Raw genomic sequence first — 18,290 nt, 5'->3', positions numbered from 1 at the left:
ACTCACTTTCTACAAAGTGCGTATAATTTAGAAATATTGAATGAAAAAGTTCTTTGTTTTCAATCCTTCGACAAGCATCATATTACTTTAAAGCGGAGCTGCATTTGTATGGCAATACGGAGTTATATTTTGTTTTAAAATTGTAAATCACATGTTTGTTTACATCCCATTGATAAGGTGTCAATGAGGAGCGGGAAGTTGTGCGTGCAAAGTAGATTTCAAATAGGTTAATACATTTTTATTTCACAAAAAGTCAATGCTTCCCACATACGCTCTATGAGTTTTTCTAATGCTGCATTTGCACTCTCGTTCCTTAAGTGTAGTATTTTCAGTGAATACCTTAAAACACTCGTTCAAATGCAATCCGATAGTGTTTCGAAGTAGAATTTCAGATTCATCAGATAGTATTCCGTCTGATGGGTTTGATCCAAAGCTGCTGGCTACCTTGAAACGTTCAGTGAAAACTTCAGGATATGCATTTAAAGATGGGTTCACTTCCATTAGAACCGAATGCCCTGTATGTCCGGTGGAATCTGGTGCAAAACGAGCAACAGTTTATTTAAACAAAACATCAGGTATTTCGTAATATATTTCAAATGTGATTAAATTTTGTCACCAGATTTGATTACTGAAATATTATATGTCCCTAGGAGCCTTCCTTTGTCCTAAATGCCAGCATCAAGATTCCTGGATAAATGTTTCAAAATTTTTTGATAAGCAATATGCAACTAGAAATAAAGAAGAATTGGAGAAGCTCCGCCAGAACTTCATGTCCTCCAAAAAAACAGAAGCGGAATATAGGAACCCTAATTGGGACAAACTGAAACCTGCCTCGCAACTCACTGCAGAAGATGCTGCGCGTCTTGAACTTCGAACTTCAGTAGCGCAACTTTCAGCATTGGGCGCGAGATGGAATCCAGAAGAATGTTCTTTACATTTCGATCTAGTCAACTCCGAAGGTGTAGTTGTAGGGGAAAAGGTAATTCACGAGGATAGGCTTGAAGAAGATGTTACTATTCCTGCAGCTGGCTGCACTGGACTGTTAATTTACTCGCCAAAAACTCAAAGAGAGATCAACAAAGCTATATTAGTTCTCAATGTGATCGACTTTTTGGCTTTGGTATCTCAAAAAATAGATGGAGGTAAATCATTTTCATTGGATTTTATCTATAATAAAGTATTCATGCATTCTAATACTTTTCCAGCCAAAATAATCTGTTTGCCATATAGATTAAAGTCTCTACCTCAGGAATGTCTTCCATCATTAGAGGAATACAAAGAACTTATAATGTGGTTTGATTTTGACGCTACAGGATGGGATGTAGCCCGAAATTTTGCTAAAAAACTAGACGAGAAACGCTGTCGATTCATCCGACCAACTATTGGTCAGCCTACACCGCATATAGCTCTACAATCGGGTTTGAATCTCACGGCAATCCTACAAGCAGCCCAACCGATTCTGCACAAATCTATCACAACATTCAGCTCGTTAAAACAAGATGTCCTAAGCGAATTGCAAAACATCGAAAAAGTGAATGGTGTCAAATGGAAACGATTTCCTATTTTAAATAAACTTCTAAAAGGCCATCGAAAGGGAGAACTTACGGTTCTTACCGGACCAACTGGCTGTGGTAAAACAACATTTATGTCCGAGTATTCTCTAGACTTAGCAATGCAAGGCGTTACAACACTGTGGGGTTCATTTGAAATCCGTAACACTCGTTTAGCTGCAACTTTGCTTCGCCAATTCGTTGGCTATCCGCTCGACGATAAACTGAACGAATTCGACAATTGGGCTGGGCAACTTGAAAAGCTGCCTATCTATTTTATGACCTTCCATGGACAGCAAAGCATCAAAGTTGTTATGGAAGCAATTGAACATGCACAATACGTGCATGATATTCAACATGTTATCATCGATAATGTACAGTTCATGCTTGGTTTGAATACAATGGGTGTGAAGTCAGGTGATAAATTTTGGGAACAAGACGTTATAATCGCATCATTTCGAACTTTTGCTACGAAGCGTAACGTTCATGTTACGCTGGTAATGCATCCTCGGAAGGAGAGAGATAATGAAGATTTGACTACGAGTTCGATATTTGGAAGTGCCAAAGCAACACAAGAAGCTGATAATGTATTAATAATCCAGGACAAGAGACTGACTTCCGTGAGAGGGAAAAAGTTTTTGCAGGTAAGTGTTTTGATAAAACAAGGATAATTTTGAGTAGTAATATGAAAAAACCACTTTATGATGGCTTACGGTGCAAGTAATTCAGTGAGTATAGCGTATCAAAGAAAACTTAAGATTTTACTTCATGACTGCAGCAAATATAGTCCTCGAATAAACTTATGGGGGTTTCAAGTAAATTCTTCAAAGGTAAAAAAACTACTAACATTTTTGAGTTAATTATGGGATGGAATATCATTTTATCTATGAGGTGTACTCCAAAAGTACGGGTCATTCGACCATTCTTCTTTTTCTTTTTCTTCAGCCTTTTTCCCGATCACAAGCGGAGTCGGCTCGTGGTGGGTTTCGCAATTTGGCTCTGTCGAATGCCTGATTTGGGTGCAATCTCGAGGCTTTTAAATCCCCATCCAGCGTATCAAGGCACCGTTGCTTCGGCCTGCTGCCAGACCAATCTTGGCAAGTCAATTCTCGTTTGCAGAAATTGCGTGACCATACCATCGAAGACGCCTCTCTTGCAATTTTTCCAAGATCGGTGCAACTCCATAATGATCGCGGATATCCTCATTTCGGATATGATCAAAACGTGTCACGCCACTAGTCCAACGCAACATTTTCGTCTCCATTGCCGCAAGACGCCGTTCATTGTCTTTTATATTTGGCCAACACAGAACCATAGAGGGCGACAGGACGGACGATATTGCGGCAAATTTTAGATTTGAGACGTTTATTGATACGTCGATCACAAAGAACACCAGTTGTGGAACGCCATACTTCGAACTTTACTTTTCGAATCGTGGTAGAGCAGTTGAACCCAGCGCACGAGTTCTTCTGAAACTAAGTGTTATCGTAAAGCATACCAGATAAGTTCGTGTGGCATACGGTCAAACGCTTTCTCTAGATTCAGAGATTCAAAAATGCAATGTAAAGAGGGCGATGCTTCTCACGGTGTTTCTCCATGAGTAACCGTGCAGCATGTATTGCGTCAGTAGTTCCGCAGTTTTTGACAAATCTGGCTTGATTCACGGTTATTTCAACGATTTCGCGAATACGGATGTCAAAAATGCGTTCAAAAATCTTCATGGTATGGGAAAGTAACCGGATCGGACGGTAATTTGAACATTCTGCTGGACTATCTTTCTCTTTCCATATTGGAACAGTGGTACTTTCTTGCCAGTCAGATGGTGTTCTTCCTTCCTGAATAACCCGGTTAAAGAATTCACTGAGCCACAGTGTTGGGTCCCAGCGATGTCATCAGGTCCTGTTGCTTTCCCCGATTTCATTTGTTTTATTGCATCCTCGACTTCAGTTGCGCTGACAGTGAAGCCCATAGTGTTTTACGTAGGCACCTGTCGTGAGACTTAATCCTACGGTCCTCTTAAGACACGGATTGATTTTGTGACCACAATCAGAGCCCCGCTGAGACAAGCAACAACGGTACCAGTCTATACCAAGTGCATGGCTTAGTATTCATATTGGTGGATGCAAGAATTACCTAAATCTCTACCGAACTATGGAGTACGGCACCCGTATTGATACGCAACACCACGTCGAGGCCCGAAGGTCTCTTCTCGCTTGAGCACAACCACAACCACCATGAAACTCCCACTAGGGGGGCCAACCGCAAATAACCGAGCTGTCCTCACATACAACAAGAGTTCACTCGAAGTATGTGAGTCCAGGAGCTTTCCCGGTTCCCATGGTACCAGTATACCCCTGATAAGGTTTCGTGACCAATTTGCCACTTCAGATGAGTCCCCGTGCAGACTCGGGTCTGATCGCCCTGATTAGGTCTTTGGAGCATTCGCCTACTGAATCACGGCTGGCAAACCAAGGCGATTACAGCGTCTCCCGGTGCTACCACTATGGAGGTTCTCCTCGACCACTTGGTTTTGGTTTGGCCGATAGGGTTGCCGCCCCATCTTCCTCGCCGCTACCTCTGAGCACCAGTTGCGCTGACAGGTGGAACTACTCCAAATGTCGTCAATGAGTGTGGAAATGGAGGATGAGCAAATTCTTCAGTTGAAATCTGCTCGAAGTATTCTCGCCATCTATCCGTTGCGACTCTACGGCTGGTAAGCAAAGTACCGTTCTTGTCATTAACGCAACAGAAGCGTTCAATATTCTGTGTGCGTTGGTTACGGCTTTTGGCAATTCGATACAGATCTTTCTCGTGGACTAACTTGCTTACTTCCTGACGCCGTCCTTTCGTCAAGAACACTTGCCCATTTTTCGACAGGTCCGGGGCCTGTCTTCGTCGATTGAGGTGGACGCCCTAGCACTTTTCCGAGGCTTGTGATTCAATTCGATCATCTTGCTTCTAACCACATTGTATGCATTTTCCTGGTCGGCCTGTCGCGGGACCTGCCACCAAGAGAGATAAGGTAGGATTTTGTCATAGTGAAATAACTCCAACTATACTCTATTTATCTCTTTCCCTGATCTCAGCATTTTATTTTTGTTCTACTGAGGATAGTACAAAGTACGTTGCCTCAAACCCTCCTCCTTTAGCTGGGCTTAGGACCAGCATACTATATTAATAGCATGGCGGTGTTCTTTTCTCCGTACTCATTACCTAGAACTGCTAAAAACTATTTTTGAAAAGCGTTTTCTCATTTTATGAAAAACAAGTCGGGAGACCGGAAGCTGGACGCTTCAGGTATATATGGTTTTGTGTTTCCCTAGGTGAGGAGCATAACGCAGTTCTCCATTGGCTGATAGCATTGACTCGGGATATTTAAATCGCTGAGTTCTGTTAGCGGTAGTGATCTTCCCAAAACTAAGCGATTTAAATATCTCGGGTCAATACTATTGACCAATGGAGAACTGCGTAATAAAATTGCTTCACGCATTAACGCAACCTGGATGAACTGGTATTCCGCAACTGGTGTTCTTTGTGATCGACGTATCAACGAACGTCTCAAATCTAAAATTTACCGCACTGTCGTCCATCCTGTCGCTCTCTATGGTTCTGAGTGTTGGCCGACTATAAAAGACAATGAACGGCGTGTTGCGGTAATGGAGACGAAGATGTTGGGTTGGACTAGTTCCGTGACACGTTTTGATCACATCCGAAATGAGGATATCCGCGATCGATATGGGGTTGCACCGCCACAAAAGTGATAAATTTGACCTATTTTAACTTTGTCAGTAATAGTGCAATTTCCACCAAACTAGTTAGGTAGGTAGGATTGTGCTCTATCTTATAGCGTATATTGCTGCAAAGTTTGTGGATTATAGGATGATCTTAAGGGGGTTTTTGCAGCCAATTACTAAAAATTATAGTAATATGCTTTTATTAATTTTATTTGAACAGATATCGGTATGAAGGGTATTTCGGGGCCTGCTGATTTTTTTCAGATTTTTCGGTTGGGTAGTTTCTGAGAATGGGTCCATGAAAGAAATGATCACTTTCGGCCTCCAGCACTACCGACCTTTCCAATAGATGTCAAAACTAAGGCCGGCATCGGAAAGTACTAACTGAGATCTTTCATTTGATACCCCCAATGATTATATTTGGTGAAAAAACAATCGCATATATGGGGGGACCTCCCCCCCCCCCCCTTATGTTTGACCTAGAATGATGTAATTCAGTGTATGTGCGAGAGTTCACTGTTCCCACTTTCTCACCAAATTTGGTGTCAATCGTTACAACCGTTTCCAAGAAAAATGCGTGTGATAGACGGACAGGCAGACAGTAAATCAATTTAATAAGGATTTGTTGTACACAAAACCTTAGAAAGGGCTGGGGAGAAATAGATTCTTGATGAATGGAATTTTAATATTTCACTCGAATATCAATTATTCTCATTAATTATGACGTCAGCATCTTACTTGTATGCCTGTATGGAAATTGATAAGTTTCAACTGCTATAACTTTTACACTAATAGTTGAATTTTCATGAAACTTGGCATGCGTATGATACTGTCCTCTATGCCGTTGCAAAATTTAGTACTCCTAGGATGAACATAAGGTTTTTTTCAGTCAATTTTTAGTGTTGGTAATGTACTATTAGTAAGTTTATTTGAGCAGATATCGGAATGAAACATATTGTGAGGCCTAGATTTCATCTAAACGCAGCTTCCTGACTTTTTTTTCGAATGGGGTAGTTTCCGAAGATGAGTCCTGTCTCACTTTAGGTGTGTACATTTTGACTCCCTATTGGCGCGCTTCACAATTCAATCAAAACTAATACCAATTTCGGAAAGTACTAATCGAGACCGATTCGGAAAGTACTAATGGAAACCTTTCATTCGATACCCTATATTCGATGAAAAAAATTTTTACTGTATGAGGAGCCCCCTTTAAACTGCATGTAAATTTATGTCACTAATTGTATGCTTGGGATTTCATAGTTCCCATATGTGCACTAAATTTCGCTCGGATCGATTTAGCCGTTTTGGAGAAAAGTGCGTGTGACAGATACACTCTTTCTTTCTTCGCACCTGAAAAAAAACGGCAGTCAGATGCAGAATGATTTCTCTGTGCTACTATGTGCAAGTAGTACAAGGATAGTGGTCGCCATTGTTAGGCCGGGCCCTTGAAACTCTTCTTATGATAGTACGCTGAGACTCGATATGCCCGAAGAGCCGCGCCTGGTCGGTTACAGATGACGTTGCGGCACTTGTTGTGGGACGCACTGTTATACAGGCGCAAAGCAGACTTGGCATGTTGATGTGACGAGTAAGCGGATGAATGACTGCTCACGGTCTAAGCCTTACGTTGGAAAAGACCGAAGTAGTCCTCTTGACCAGAAGGAGAATCCCGGCCCTGCGTCCCATATTGATCGACGAATTGACTATAGAGTCAAAACCAGCGGTTAAATACATTGGTTTGATGGCCGACTCGAAAATTAGCTTCCTCGAGCAAATCAAAACAGCAACGGACAGGGCTACAGCTGGAGTGGCGGCTAATGGCGAATGTGGGGGCCCTTATGGGAACAACGCAGTCGGTTCTTCTCTATGGCGCGGAGGTATGGGTTGATGCCCTTGACAAAGAGGTGGATCGTAAGCGCCTTGCTCAAGTGCAGAGGCAGGGAGCTTTGCGAGTGGCGTCTGGTTATCGCACTGTCTCCGAACCGGCTGTGATGGGGGGCAACGAGGGTGAGGGGAAGGCGCGATCTCCTGATTATGTGTTCTGCAATGGAGTGACGGACGACGCTGAACACACCTTTTTCTCTTGCGAGAGTTGGGACGGCTTTCGTCAGCAGCTTTATGGAGATACAGGGGACCTCTTTCCAGACAACATTGTCAAAGAGATGCTGAAGAGCACTGGCAGCTGAAATCGCATTGCGGATTATGTTCGGGCTCTTCTTATTTCGAAGAAGATTGAACTCGATCGGCATAGGGATCGCACGGTAAGGGGTTCCCTGAACTGACAACACCCTTCCTCCCCTTCCCTCCCGTTGGTGAAAGGAATTCCCTGACTTGAGGGCTCCCAAAGCCGGGAGAGTGGAAGGGCTAGCCCGAAGTAATGTGTCAAACGGCTCCAGACTAGTTTTCTGATGACAGGGTTTAGTTCGTAGTCCGACAGCCGAAAGCGTACTGTTGTGGGGGTCCAACACTCTGCGTAAACGCATTCACCTACCCTACTCCCAAAAAAAAGTTGTCACCATTGTTACTGGAGCTCAGTTCTCCTTAGGCTGTGTGTATTCGTTCTCATCGTGATGTCCTGGACACTGACTAATGATGAATTTCGCCGGCGCACGGATGCGTTGATGAGAAAGCGGAAATACCAGTGGATAGTTCACACATCCGAGGAAGACCGATAACTCCCAACATAGTAATTTATGGCAACCATATAATCTATTTTATGGAGCCATGGCTCCAGCTAATATATCGTTTGTCTCAAGAATATTCCTTTGTTTTTGTTTTTTTTTCATTGAACTCTGCTCCACATAACATTGACGGAAGCTTCAATCTTACGATAGAAAGATTTATATTTTATAATAGAACGCCAAAATAACACTCGCTGATACTAATAGGAAGCATTTTTACAATTCCAGGTTGCGAAAAATCGATACAGCGGCGATCTCGGTATTATGCCTTTAGATTTCGACAAAGAAGGATTGAGCTATGCGAAGAAACGAAAAGAAAAGGACAAGGAAAAAGAGCAGCCTTAAAAACGCCAAGTAGTACACTATATTTTGTAATATAAACACTTTTTGTTTACAATGTAGACTTAGTAGGAGAACATAATATAAAATATTAAAACAACTTTTTTTATGCTGAACTTTGTTTATAATTTCGTGTGTCGAGCAGCTTCTTTCCGCACATTGCACATATTCCCTTTTGATACGCACAGGATTGACAATAGTGTGATCCGGCTTGATGAACTTTCTGGCGGCATATCCTGAAAATATTGCAAAATTAGTTAGAAGTAGTAAAGTGAGCTTTTGTAAAAGAGTTTATTAATCTGTCAGAATATAACACATTTTTAATTAGAAATTGTAGAGGTCAAGGTGCTACTAGCTGAGTGCAAACATAAACAATAACACTTCTCATGCATCAACAGAAAATAAATATAATTTGGTGGCCGAGTATAAACAACATCAACGTCCACTTACCGGCAAGGGGCGAAATTTCTTCCGATGGGGTTAAATCGATCCTTAGCGCTAGTCAAGGCTTTGTTCTCATTTACTTTCCGTCCACCAGGTTGTGTAGTATTGCGTGAACCAACTTTCCAAGGATCCGGCGTAACGATACGGGATAATTTCTTTTCGCACTTCTCACAAACCATTCTCGCGGTCTACACTCGAACGACTTATCAATCAGTTGTAATGACAGCTGTTTATGTTTCTCTTATTTTGTTCCATTCCCATCCGTTTTGCTTTTAGGAGTGTTTCGCGTGCTCACGAGACCTCACACGAGGTGAGCCCGTTTCAAAGTGAGTGACAATTGATTTGAGTGAAATTCTTTGAACTAAGAAGAAGAGAACGTCAAAAAACCACTCATAGATTTTACTAGAATACTATTATTTTGCGGCTTCTTCGTTTATCGAAGGAAGGAAGTTGCGGTTAAAGTCTAGTCTAGTTTCTGGAAGATTTGACTCTCTGAAAGTATAAAATTCCAAGGTGTTCACCGGGACAGTATAGAAGCACATAAAGGCTTGTGTGAAGTACAAAAGATATTGCCGTAGGAAAAATGTCGGAAACAGCAACGGGAGAAATTGATTTATCCGGGGATGGAGGAGTCTTGAAGAAAATCACCCATGAGGGATTGGGAACGGAGACTCCGCTCGATGGATGCACTGTTTCCCTTCATTACACGGGCAAATTAACAAATGGTGAAGTTTTTGATTCCAGTTTAAAACGGAACGAGCCGTTTGAATTCCAGTTGGGAAAAGGTAATTCGGCTGTTTTGCAGTTATTTGCAATAAAATCAACTTCATACCAATTCTAGGTAGCGTAATCAAGGCCTTCGACTTAGGTGTTTCGACGATGAAGATGGGTGAAAAATGCGTCTTGACATGTGCGCCCCAGTACGCCTACGGGGAAGCAGGAAGTCCTCCAAGCATTCCGCCAAACTCAACCTTAATTTTCGAGGTAACGATACAAAATTCATTTGTGTTATGGGATTTTGGTTCCTAATCCCTACTTCTCACTTATAGCTCGAAATGCTCGGATGGAAGGGCGAGGATGTGAGTCCGGAGAGTGACGGAAGCATCGAAAAGTTCGTTCTGAATAAAAGTGATAAGAAAATTTCACCAAATGATGGAGCACATGTGAAGAGTGAGTATCCTTACTTCCATTTGAATAATAAAATAAATGAAATCCACGTACAATTCATGAATGCTGGTTTTTATTTTCCCTTTCTGAACATATTCAGTTCATTTAATTGGAAAACACGAAGGCAAAGTGTTCGAGGAACGTGATGTGGAGTTCGACACCGGCGAGGGTGAGGATGTTGGAGTAGTGGAAGGTGTCGAAATTGCAGTGATGAAGATGAATTGCGGGGAAACATGCAAGTAAGCCTTTTAACTTTATGTATTTCCAAAGAAACTCCGCTTAACTAAATCTGCTTCAGGTTATTCATAAAACCCAAGTATGCCTTCGGTTCAGCGGGAAATGCAAAATTCAACATTCCACCGAACGCTATAGTCGAATATATTGTTACGTTGAATGAATGTGAAAGGGTAAGCATATGCACAGTTTTATGGTAGCACTGGGTATATTCGAAATGTTTCTATGCAGGCAGCAGCAGAATGGAAATTAGATAGAGAGGAAAGTATTGCGCAAGCCAAAATCTTCAAAGAAAAGGGCAATACTTATCTGAAAAAGGAAAACTACAAACTAGCCATTAAGATGTATGATAGAAGTAATAACTTCTTATCGTCATATTCAGGTAAGTGTTGCAGATCGCTATTGCATTTCAGGTGGTGGAGTTCTTATGAGAAAGAGGCCTCCGAGTTTCTCAATATTAATCTAACTCAATGGATGATAATTTCAACACCAACACAGCCGAAAACAATTAACTCGAACGCAGAGGTAGAGCTCTGGGGAGTTCTCCTTTCCCTTCTACGGCAATATAATATTGTACTCTGGAAATTCCAGAAGAAGAACGAAATGCACTGGGGTTTTACAACAACTTGAATTCTACAACAACCTCAACACTTCCACCTGGATGTTGCTAGGGACCAAAGCAGGTGAGAGAGCTGATAGGCTGGGAACTTTTCCCACTATCGGCGTTGCCGAACATTTATGCACCTCATACAAGAACCATGGAATGTTGGTGGGGTGGTCCGATATGTCAGCCTGCTATATGCTAATGGAAGTGACCTCCAGGCTAATTTGATAATTATAAAAAATCAACAGGAAGGTACGGAGATTCTATGGTTCTCTACATACTCCTCTTATAACGCAGAAGAAGCTCTCAGTGGAATATTCATCAGAACGAAGCAATATACCAAAAGTAAAGGCATGGTGTTAACAGCAGGATGTGATATCAACACCCAACAGATGTTGTGGAAGTTCCAACATCAATGCAAGAGAATCAAGATTATTAGAGTGTCTGTAGATCCTCAATTTTTGTAATGAACTCACTTTCTTCAAGGTGATCAGGCGAGAGGTCATCGACATTTCGGTGGCCTCTCCTAACATTGCGGCTCTTGTCGGAGAGTGGAGAGTATCAAATGATATCACACTCTCGGATCACAGGCGCATTCATTTCATAACGGGCATGGATCCACCTTCAACCACGGAATCCGTGCAAGACAGATTGGGCGACGTATAAAATAGGACTGAGTGCCCGAGCTACGATCCCTTAGAGGCGTATCAATCGTGCCTAAAGTCTAATTTAGTCGCTGGCTAGAATTGGTCATAATGGAGACGCTTTTGCGAAGTGACTAACTTTTTTGAGGCAACCTCTAAGATGAAGCGGATTCTTGTCACAGAACGTAACCAGAAGTTGGATAATCTAACAGGAGGAACATAGAAAGAGAAACGGCAAACCATCTACATAAAGTGTACTTCCCAGGTAGCATCCAAAATCTCATCTCAGGGCTAATAGACTGGACTTTGGCATGCACAGTAGTATCACATTTAACAAGAAAGTAGCATCACATTTAACTCATTCCATAGATACAAGTCTGCAGGTCCGGATGGCATCATAGTAATAGATGGAAGAAGTCTACCCCTCGAATAGAAACGAAAAGTGGGGTTTTTCCTTGGGACAATATACAACGGACTTACAGGCTGAAGTGTATGTGATTCTAACGGCGGCAACCTGGATGATTGACGAGTGGTTGAATGGCAGGCGCATCGCAATCTGTAGCGATAGTCAATCTAACAGTGTTGAGCAACCCTTTGACTACTTCAAAAGTCGTTCAGGAATGTAGAAATCGATTGAACTCCGTTCTTAGATTCAATATGGTGGAACTGCTCTGGGTACCCGGCCATTGTGGTGTAGAGAGAAATGAAATCTCAGATCATCATCATCATCAACGGCGCAACAACCGGTATCCAGTCTAGGCCTGCCTTAATAAGGAACTCCAGACATCCCGGTTTTGCGCCGAGGTCCACCAATTCGATATCCCTAAAAGCTGTCTGGCGTCGTGGCCTGCGCCATCGCTCCATCTTAGGCAGGGTCTGCCTCATCTTCTTTTTCTATCATAGGTATTGTCGTTATAGACTTTCCGGCCTGGATCATCCTCATCCATACCGATTAAGTGACCCGCCCACCGTAACCTATTGAGCCGGATTTTATCCACAACCGGACGGTCATGGTATCGCTCATAGATTTCGTCATTGTGTAGACTACGGAATCGTGTAGGGAGCCAAAAATTCTTCTCTCGAACGCGGCCAAGAGTTCGCAATTTTTCTTGCTAAGAACCCGAGTTTCCGAGGAATACATGAGGACTGGCAAGATCATAGTCTTGTACAGTAAGAGCTTTGACCCTATGGTGAGACGTTTCGAGCGGAACAGTCTTTGTAAGCTGAAATAGACTCTGTTGGCTGACAATAACCGTGCGCGGATTTCATCATTGTAGCTGTTATCGGTTATGATTTTCGACCCTAGGTAGGAGAAATTGTCAACGGTCTCAAAGTTGTATTTTCCTATCTTTATTCTTCCCGTTTGACTAGTGCTCTTTGATATTATTGGTTGGTTGATTTTCAGTGCTGACGTTGTCACCATATACAACGTCTTGCCTTCATTGATGTGCAGCCCAAGATCTCGCGCCAATCGCCGCCTGCACGATCTGGATGAAGGCAGTTTGTACGTCTCGGGTGGTTCTTCCCATGATGTCAATATCGTCAGCATAGGCCAATAGTAGGGTGGACTTAAAGAGGATCGTACCTCTTGCATTTACCTCAGCATCATGGATCACTTTCTCGAGGGTCAGGTTAAAGAGGACGCATGATAGGGCATCACACGCTTACACCATATTTGATTTAACTGATGTTATGTGAAGGTGATATTTATTCCCAAACTGAGGAAACCTATCCACATGAACGCAAAAAGCTTACGATCCCAACCCAGAGTTCCCGAGGTACTTCCTCTAGGATGTTACTATAACCGGAAGGTTTCGATGTCTAACATTCGAACTAATATAGTCTGAGACTACTGCATATTTAACCTTAAGACCCCGTTTTCCTCCTCCTGTAGGTTGTACAGACCTTCTTAACCTTCAGATCTATTTTCAGTTTCGACTTAGGATCTAGGATAACACTCAGGCACTTTATATTGAAGGAAAGAGCTAATCTTCCTTCATTTAGCCGCTTAAGGTAGAATTCGGGTACTTTTGTCTCTTCAGTAAATAGCATCAGCTTCGTTTTGGTTGCATTTACGCCGAATCCGTATCTTACAGCCCACGTGCGCATCTTTCCCGACGCGTTCTCTATGATTTCACTCACGCAGGAGATCCCTGCCATCAACAACACCATGTTGTCGGCATATGCCATCCTCTTCACTTTGTTCCTATACAATATGCGTAGAATTTTATCCATCGTTATCAACCAGTGCTCTGGAAAAATGGTCAAGTGGTTACCTTCTAATTCAGATTCTGGTTAAAATAAATAAAAATATTCTGGTTGAAATTTCGGAGATGGCTTTGGTACTAACGTGTATCTATATTCAAGAAGGCTGCTAGGGTGTATTTACCTTTGAGGTAGGTTTACTGAGACTTGGAGAAGAGTGTCCTTTCAATGAATGTCCAGTAAGGTCTTCAACACGAACGAGGTTTGTCTGATTGGCTGAAAGTTCTTTGCGGACTCATGGTCGCGCCTGCCTGCTTGCGGTATCTATGCAGCTTCCTGAGCTTGGACAGGCAATGGTTTATTGCTGAATTTTGTAGGACGCGAGACTTTGAAGGCGATTTCGATCGCGTTTTCCAGAGCCCAATGCCACTGTTATCAATTCGTGCGCCAGATTTTGATAACTTGAGGGATTCCCTCCGACGTCGGTGTCTTCCTTTCGGGGGAGAGGTTGAGGTGCACTTCGAGTGCTATGCTGCAGATTTATCTACCGCTGGTCTTAGAGACGTACGAACTGAGAAAGTCTGTGGAGGATTGATTCTCGCATGCTATGATGTGGAACCCACGGATCACCTGGAAGGAATCAAAGAAGGGTATACTTGATCGGTCCACAACTCCGGCGTCAGTATACCACTAGCGGAAATACCGTCCGCCAGTGCCACACATCGCGCATCCCAGACACATCATTGAAGGGTTTCACAGTGCGTATCTCGTCGGCTAACTGTTGCTGTTTCACTGTTAGCAGAGGTTGCTTGGCATTCGAGCCCTTGCACACTAACCTACTTTTCTTTGAATATCAGGGATCTTAAATCCAACATCCACTCGATATTGGACCGGACCAAATGGAGACTAACTTATTCTCAGGTTTTTTGGTCCACGAATCCCTTAAAACAAACCAAGAAGACTAAGATTCCCCCAGGGCAGAGACATGAGACACTGCTCACTATGGGGCCACGACATTGGTGCGAATTTAAGCCTAACCTAGGTCAAAGATAAATTTTTGTTTGGGAAATGACTTAAACTTTGATGGTTTTTATATTGAATATAATTTTTACCCATGATTGCGATTATACAAAAAGGGGTGATTACCACCTGTTGTCAGTTTCGGTTGTACTGCTTCCAGGGTAAAGGTGAGGCAACGTCTGATGAATTATCTCTGTCTTGGATTTTTTCCTTTTGTTTTGTTGTTCGATCTTCTCTTGAGAACAATGGCATTTGAAGGTAGTAGATTTCGCCTTCTACTAATTTCCTAGGCGGGTGTCGCTAGTCTGTCTGCCACTTGTCCCCAGGAAGTCTTTCTTTTTGGTTTCAGCACAACGGTGCTACGACTGCCCGATTGGATTGCCTTCGATGGCTACTGTCTCTTGGTTAGCCTTCCGATAACGCGCCTGGCATCACCATATCTTCTTCCTCTATCGTCGTTCGTTTTTTGGTTGTCAATGTCTCGGTCTCTCGAATATTCCAGAGAAGAGTACACCCTGGCAAACTCGGCCGCCAGGGTAAGAGTAAACTTGAAATTGAAGGTATCCAAGGTATTCAGAATTTGATCAGGAGGAAGGGTTCACTTATTGCAACAGACAAAGAGACTCTCGTCAATTGGACGAACCTACTCCCCTGGCCCGTCCGAAGATAGTTTCTAGAGCCCACCGTGAGAAGGTCTTGCAAGGACTTGCCAAATTACGCAACCTTAACCTGAAGCATAATCAGATTCTGCCGCCCTTTGAAAACATAGCAGCAAAAGAAATAATGCGGTTCATAAGAACACTGATCCCTTGGATTAATTATGGGGCAACTACCTCTCTGTGCTGCATAGGGAATAATCTGATCGTCTTTATTCGTTCTATGTCGTCGTTATTTTACGGCTGCTACATTTGATTAGGACATTTTAGCCAAATTTAGTATTGGAAAAGCTATTTCTGTACTTAGCTCAGATATCAAATCGATTAACAGGAGACCGGAACAAAAACATTTTGAAACTAAGAGGGAGGCTGTATAACCTTTCAATCTACCTTAGAAATCCTTTTGAAGTTCGAATTATAATGTGCTATTGAAAATGTTTTTCCTTCCAGATGAGGAAGAGGGCAAACAAATGAGGGTAGCCATTCATTTAAACAAAGCATTATCTTATCAAAAGCTAGGAGACCACTTCGAAGCAAAGTCTGCTGTAAGTTTAAGTATAACAGAATATATATGCATTATATAATGACCAATCGATGTTTTTTTTTTTTCAAAAATACCCCACAGTGCAACACTGTACTAGAAATAGATCCAAATAACATAAAAGGTCTTTACCGCAGAGGACAAAGTTATGCTGCTATGAGTGATTTTGAGACGGCTTTAGAAGATTTCCAACGAGTGAGTATTGGTCACATTTCTTCACAAGAATCATGCTATGAACTGTTTTAAATACAAACAGGTGCACGAGCTTGAGCCCGAGAATAAAGCTGCCATCAACCAAATCACAATCTGCAAGCAAAAAATAAAGGAGTTCCATGAGAAAGAGAAAAAAGTCTACGCCAATATGTTCTCAAAATTTGCAGCTGTTGATAAGCAGGTAAATTAAATTGGAACTACTTTATTAGAATGTGACCGTAAATAGATATAATTAGGCAAAGTTTAGCTGTCTGTGAAGGTAGCTTATATGTGTTCAGATTTTACTTTGGCGTGTAAATTTCATTTGTAAAGGTCATATGAGAGGTAGCGCTTTCCCAATTAAAACCAAATCTTAGACGACCACCAAACTGTTCGGGTGAATATAAGATGGTTATGCAAACTAGAATATTGATTGATGCCCTGATTAAAAAATATTTAACCTGCCAGAAAGAACGATGTAGCAAAATATTGGACCATTGATTTCAGTTAAGCAATTAATGATAAAAAATAAATTTCAACCCTCGACCATATGACCTTTACAGCTTCTAAAAGCTTATCTTTTTGATGTAGAAAACTTCCATATAAGACGAGTATTAATTTTTGTATTATTATCTACCCTGTAAAAAGCAAAAGTGGAGTAGAAATTCAAGAAATTAATGCCTGTCTTTATACAATTTTTTCCTGTTATTCGTAATTGTGTGAATACATATGTATATAAACCTATATAAAATTAGTAACACGATGAAAAACCCAGAAAGAAAACATTCGTGGAGACGAAACTGATGTACTAACATCGTGTGGGGAGTGGAGCGAGGAAGAAGCTCGAAAGGAAGTCGATCGTGCATTCGAGCAGGACAACAATATCTTCATGATAAATCAAGAAAAATGAAATGGTAACAGAACAACTGCCAACTGTAAAATCGCGGAAAATATAAGCTTTCAATTGCCAACGATGATGGATTGTTATGCATCCGAATCTCGTCCTACTAACGTCCTATATACTGTCCAGATACATATATCTCACAACAGAACTTCCATTTTGCTCTTTTAATTGTTTTTTAATAGAAATGGTTAAATAGTTTTAAAGTCTCCCACACACATATATTATACGAACTGTTTTCTCTGCGTTTTTGAAATAAGAAATACAGAAGTCATCTCCACGATTATATTGCGTTTTACTTCCACTTTCTTTGATTTTTCAGATAATATTAAACGAAAACTGCTTTCAAAATTTATTGTTGTTGTTGTTTCAAACGGGCAAATAAGAAATCGGGTAAAGTATCTAAAACAATTTTGAATAGAAATCCACTATCCAGGAATCGTGGTTAGGGAGGTGGATACAGGAGAATTAAAATCTTAGTTGGGGGGACCATCTTAATCTCATTCCGATTTGTTGCTCATAATATCCACCCGCCTCAGGAATTTAGTGGTTTTTCATCGATGAAGTCGTCCTATTTATCTAAACATTCGGATGGCTTCTAAAAATCGAATATTTACTAAAGGCCTCCTTTCTACGCATTTGGTGAAAAAAGTAATAAACCCAAATGCCGAGTGCGAGGAAATTGTTGGTAGAAGACCGTACGTAGTGCATGGCACACTGGATTACATATACGATAATATCAACTTTTGACTACGTGGCGCATCAGAATGATACACTTGATCAATAGCTAAAACTCCCTCTTTAACTTTGCTGACAAAATATTTTGCTTTGCATTCGGTAATATTTATGGTTTGGTTCAAGCCTTCCGTTCTTCAATACCAGAGCCACACAACCCACCAAAAAAGCAAACCTAAATAATCCTTCCTAAATGTAGATCTCTGAAAACGATCACTCTTTCGGGTAAGGCAGAAAAAAATCTAGTCCCTGTTCATCGAAGCCTCCCTTAACTTTATTAAATTTCCTTAATCTTTCTGATCAACATCCAATTTTAACTTTAATTTAGGGATCGCCGGAGTCCTAAGTCCGCATTCACTTGTTAACAGATCGGACCAATTGAAAACAACTTTCCTTCCATTTTTGTAGTCCAAGGATCCCCCAGGTTTTTTTTTAAAAGGACAACTGGCGTTTTCGTGCAAAGCAAAAGTAACTTATTACATGATACCTCACATCTCCTCCGGAGCAGTGTGACCGAAAGTGACTACGGGTAATACATAATAAACACGACGATGAGTTGGCTCTGCTCTGGACGAAACGGTTAGTCGTCCCTTCTGACCGGTTTCAAGTAGCCGATTTTTTCCACGCCTGCTGCCAAAGAGTA

At 41.7% G+C, this 18,290-nt stretch overlaps 3 protein-coding genes across 4 annotated transcripts; 2 read left to right on the top strand and 1 right to left on the bottom strand.

Annotated features, from left to right (window-relative positions):
* The first annotated feature begins 62 nt into the window (after window positions 1-62).
* Window positions 63-8,420, top strand: LOC119657052 (twinkle protein, mitochondrial). The gene is made up of 4 exons (XM_038063809.1): window positions 63-575; window positions 651-1,142; window positions 1,206-2,194; window positions 8,194-8,420. Exons 1-4 carry the CDS (start codon window positions 290-292, stop codon window positions 8,308-8,310), a joined length of 1,884 nt encoding a protein of 627 aa, XP_037919737.1. The 5' UTR covers window positions 63-289; the 3' UTR covers window positions 8,311-8,420.
* Window positions 8,307-8,994, bottom strand: LOC119657078 (cysteine-rich PDZ-binding protein). The gene is made up of 2 exons (XM_038063837.1): window positions 8,755-8,994; window positions 8,307-8,540 (listed from the first exon to the last, which is right to left on the bottom strand). Exons 1-2 carry the CDS (start codon window positions 8,925-8,927, stop codon window positions 8,411-8,413), a joined length of 303 nt encoding a protein of 100 aa, XP_037919765.1. The 5' UTR covers window positions 8,928-8,994; the 3' UTR covers window positions 8,307-8,410.
* Window positions 8,995-9,130: 136 nt separating this feature from the next.
* LOC119657063 (FK506-binding protein 59) lies at window positions 9,131-17,196 on the top strand. Of its 2 annotated transcripts, none has more exons than XM_038063820.1 (10): window positions 9,131-9,533; window positions 9,590-9,732; window positions 9,798-9,918; window positions 10,016-10,154; window positions 10,214-10,322; window positions 10,381-10,531; window positions 15,729-15,823; window positions 15,904-16,014; window positions 16,076-16,213; window positions 16,787-17,196. In XM_038063820.1, the coding sequence occupies exons 1-10, from the start codon at window positions 9,332-9,334 to the stop codon at window positions 16,919-16,921; spliced, it is 1,344 nt and encodes a 447-aa protein (XP_037919748.1). In that variant the 5' UTR covers window positions 9,131-9,331; the 3' UTR covers window positions 16,922-17,196. The 2 variants fall into 2 exon arrangements, with proteins under 2 accessions (XP_037919748.1, XP_037919756.1); XM_038063828.1 differs by having other exon boundaries at window positions 16,767-16,929.
* The last annotated feature ends 1,094 nt before the right edge of the window (window positions 17,197-18,290 follow it).

The sequence above is a fragment of the Hermetia illucens genome, chromosome 1 (assembly GCF_905115235.1).
Source record: "Hermetia illucens chromosome 1, iHerIll2.2.curated.20191125, whole genome shotgun sequence".
Classification (NCBI taxonomy): domain Eukaryota; kingdom Metazoa; phylum Arthropoda; class Insecta; order Diptera; family Stratiomyidae; genus Hermetia; species Hermetia illucens.
Note: the sequence above shows the minus strand (reverse complement) of the source record. Positions and strands in the feature narration are given on the sequence as shown.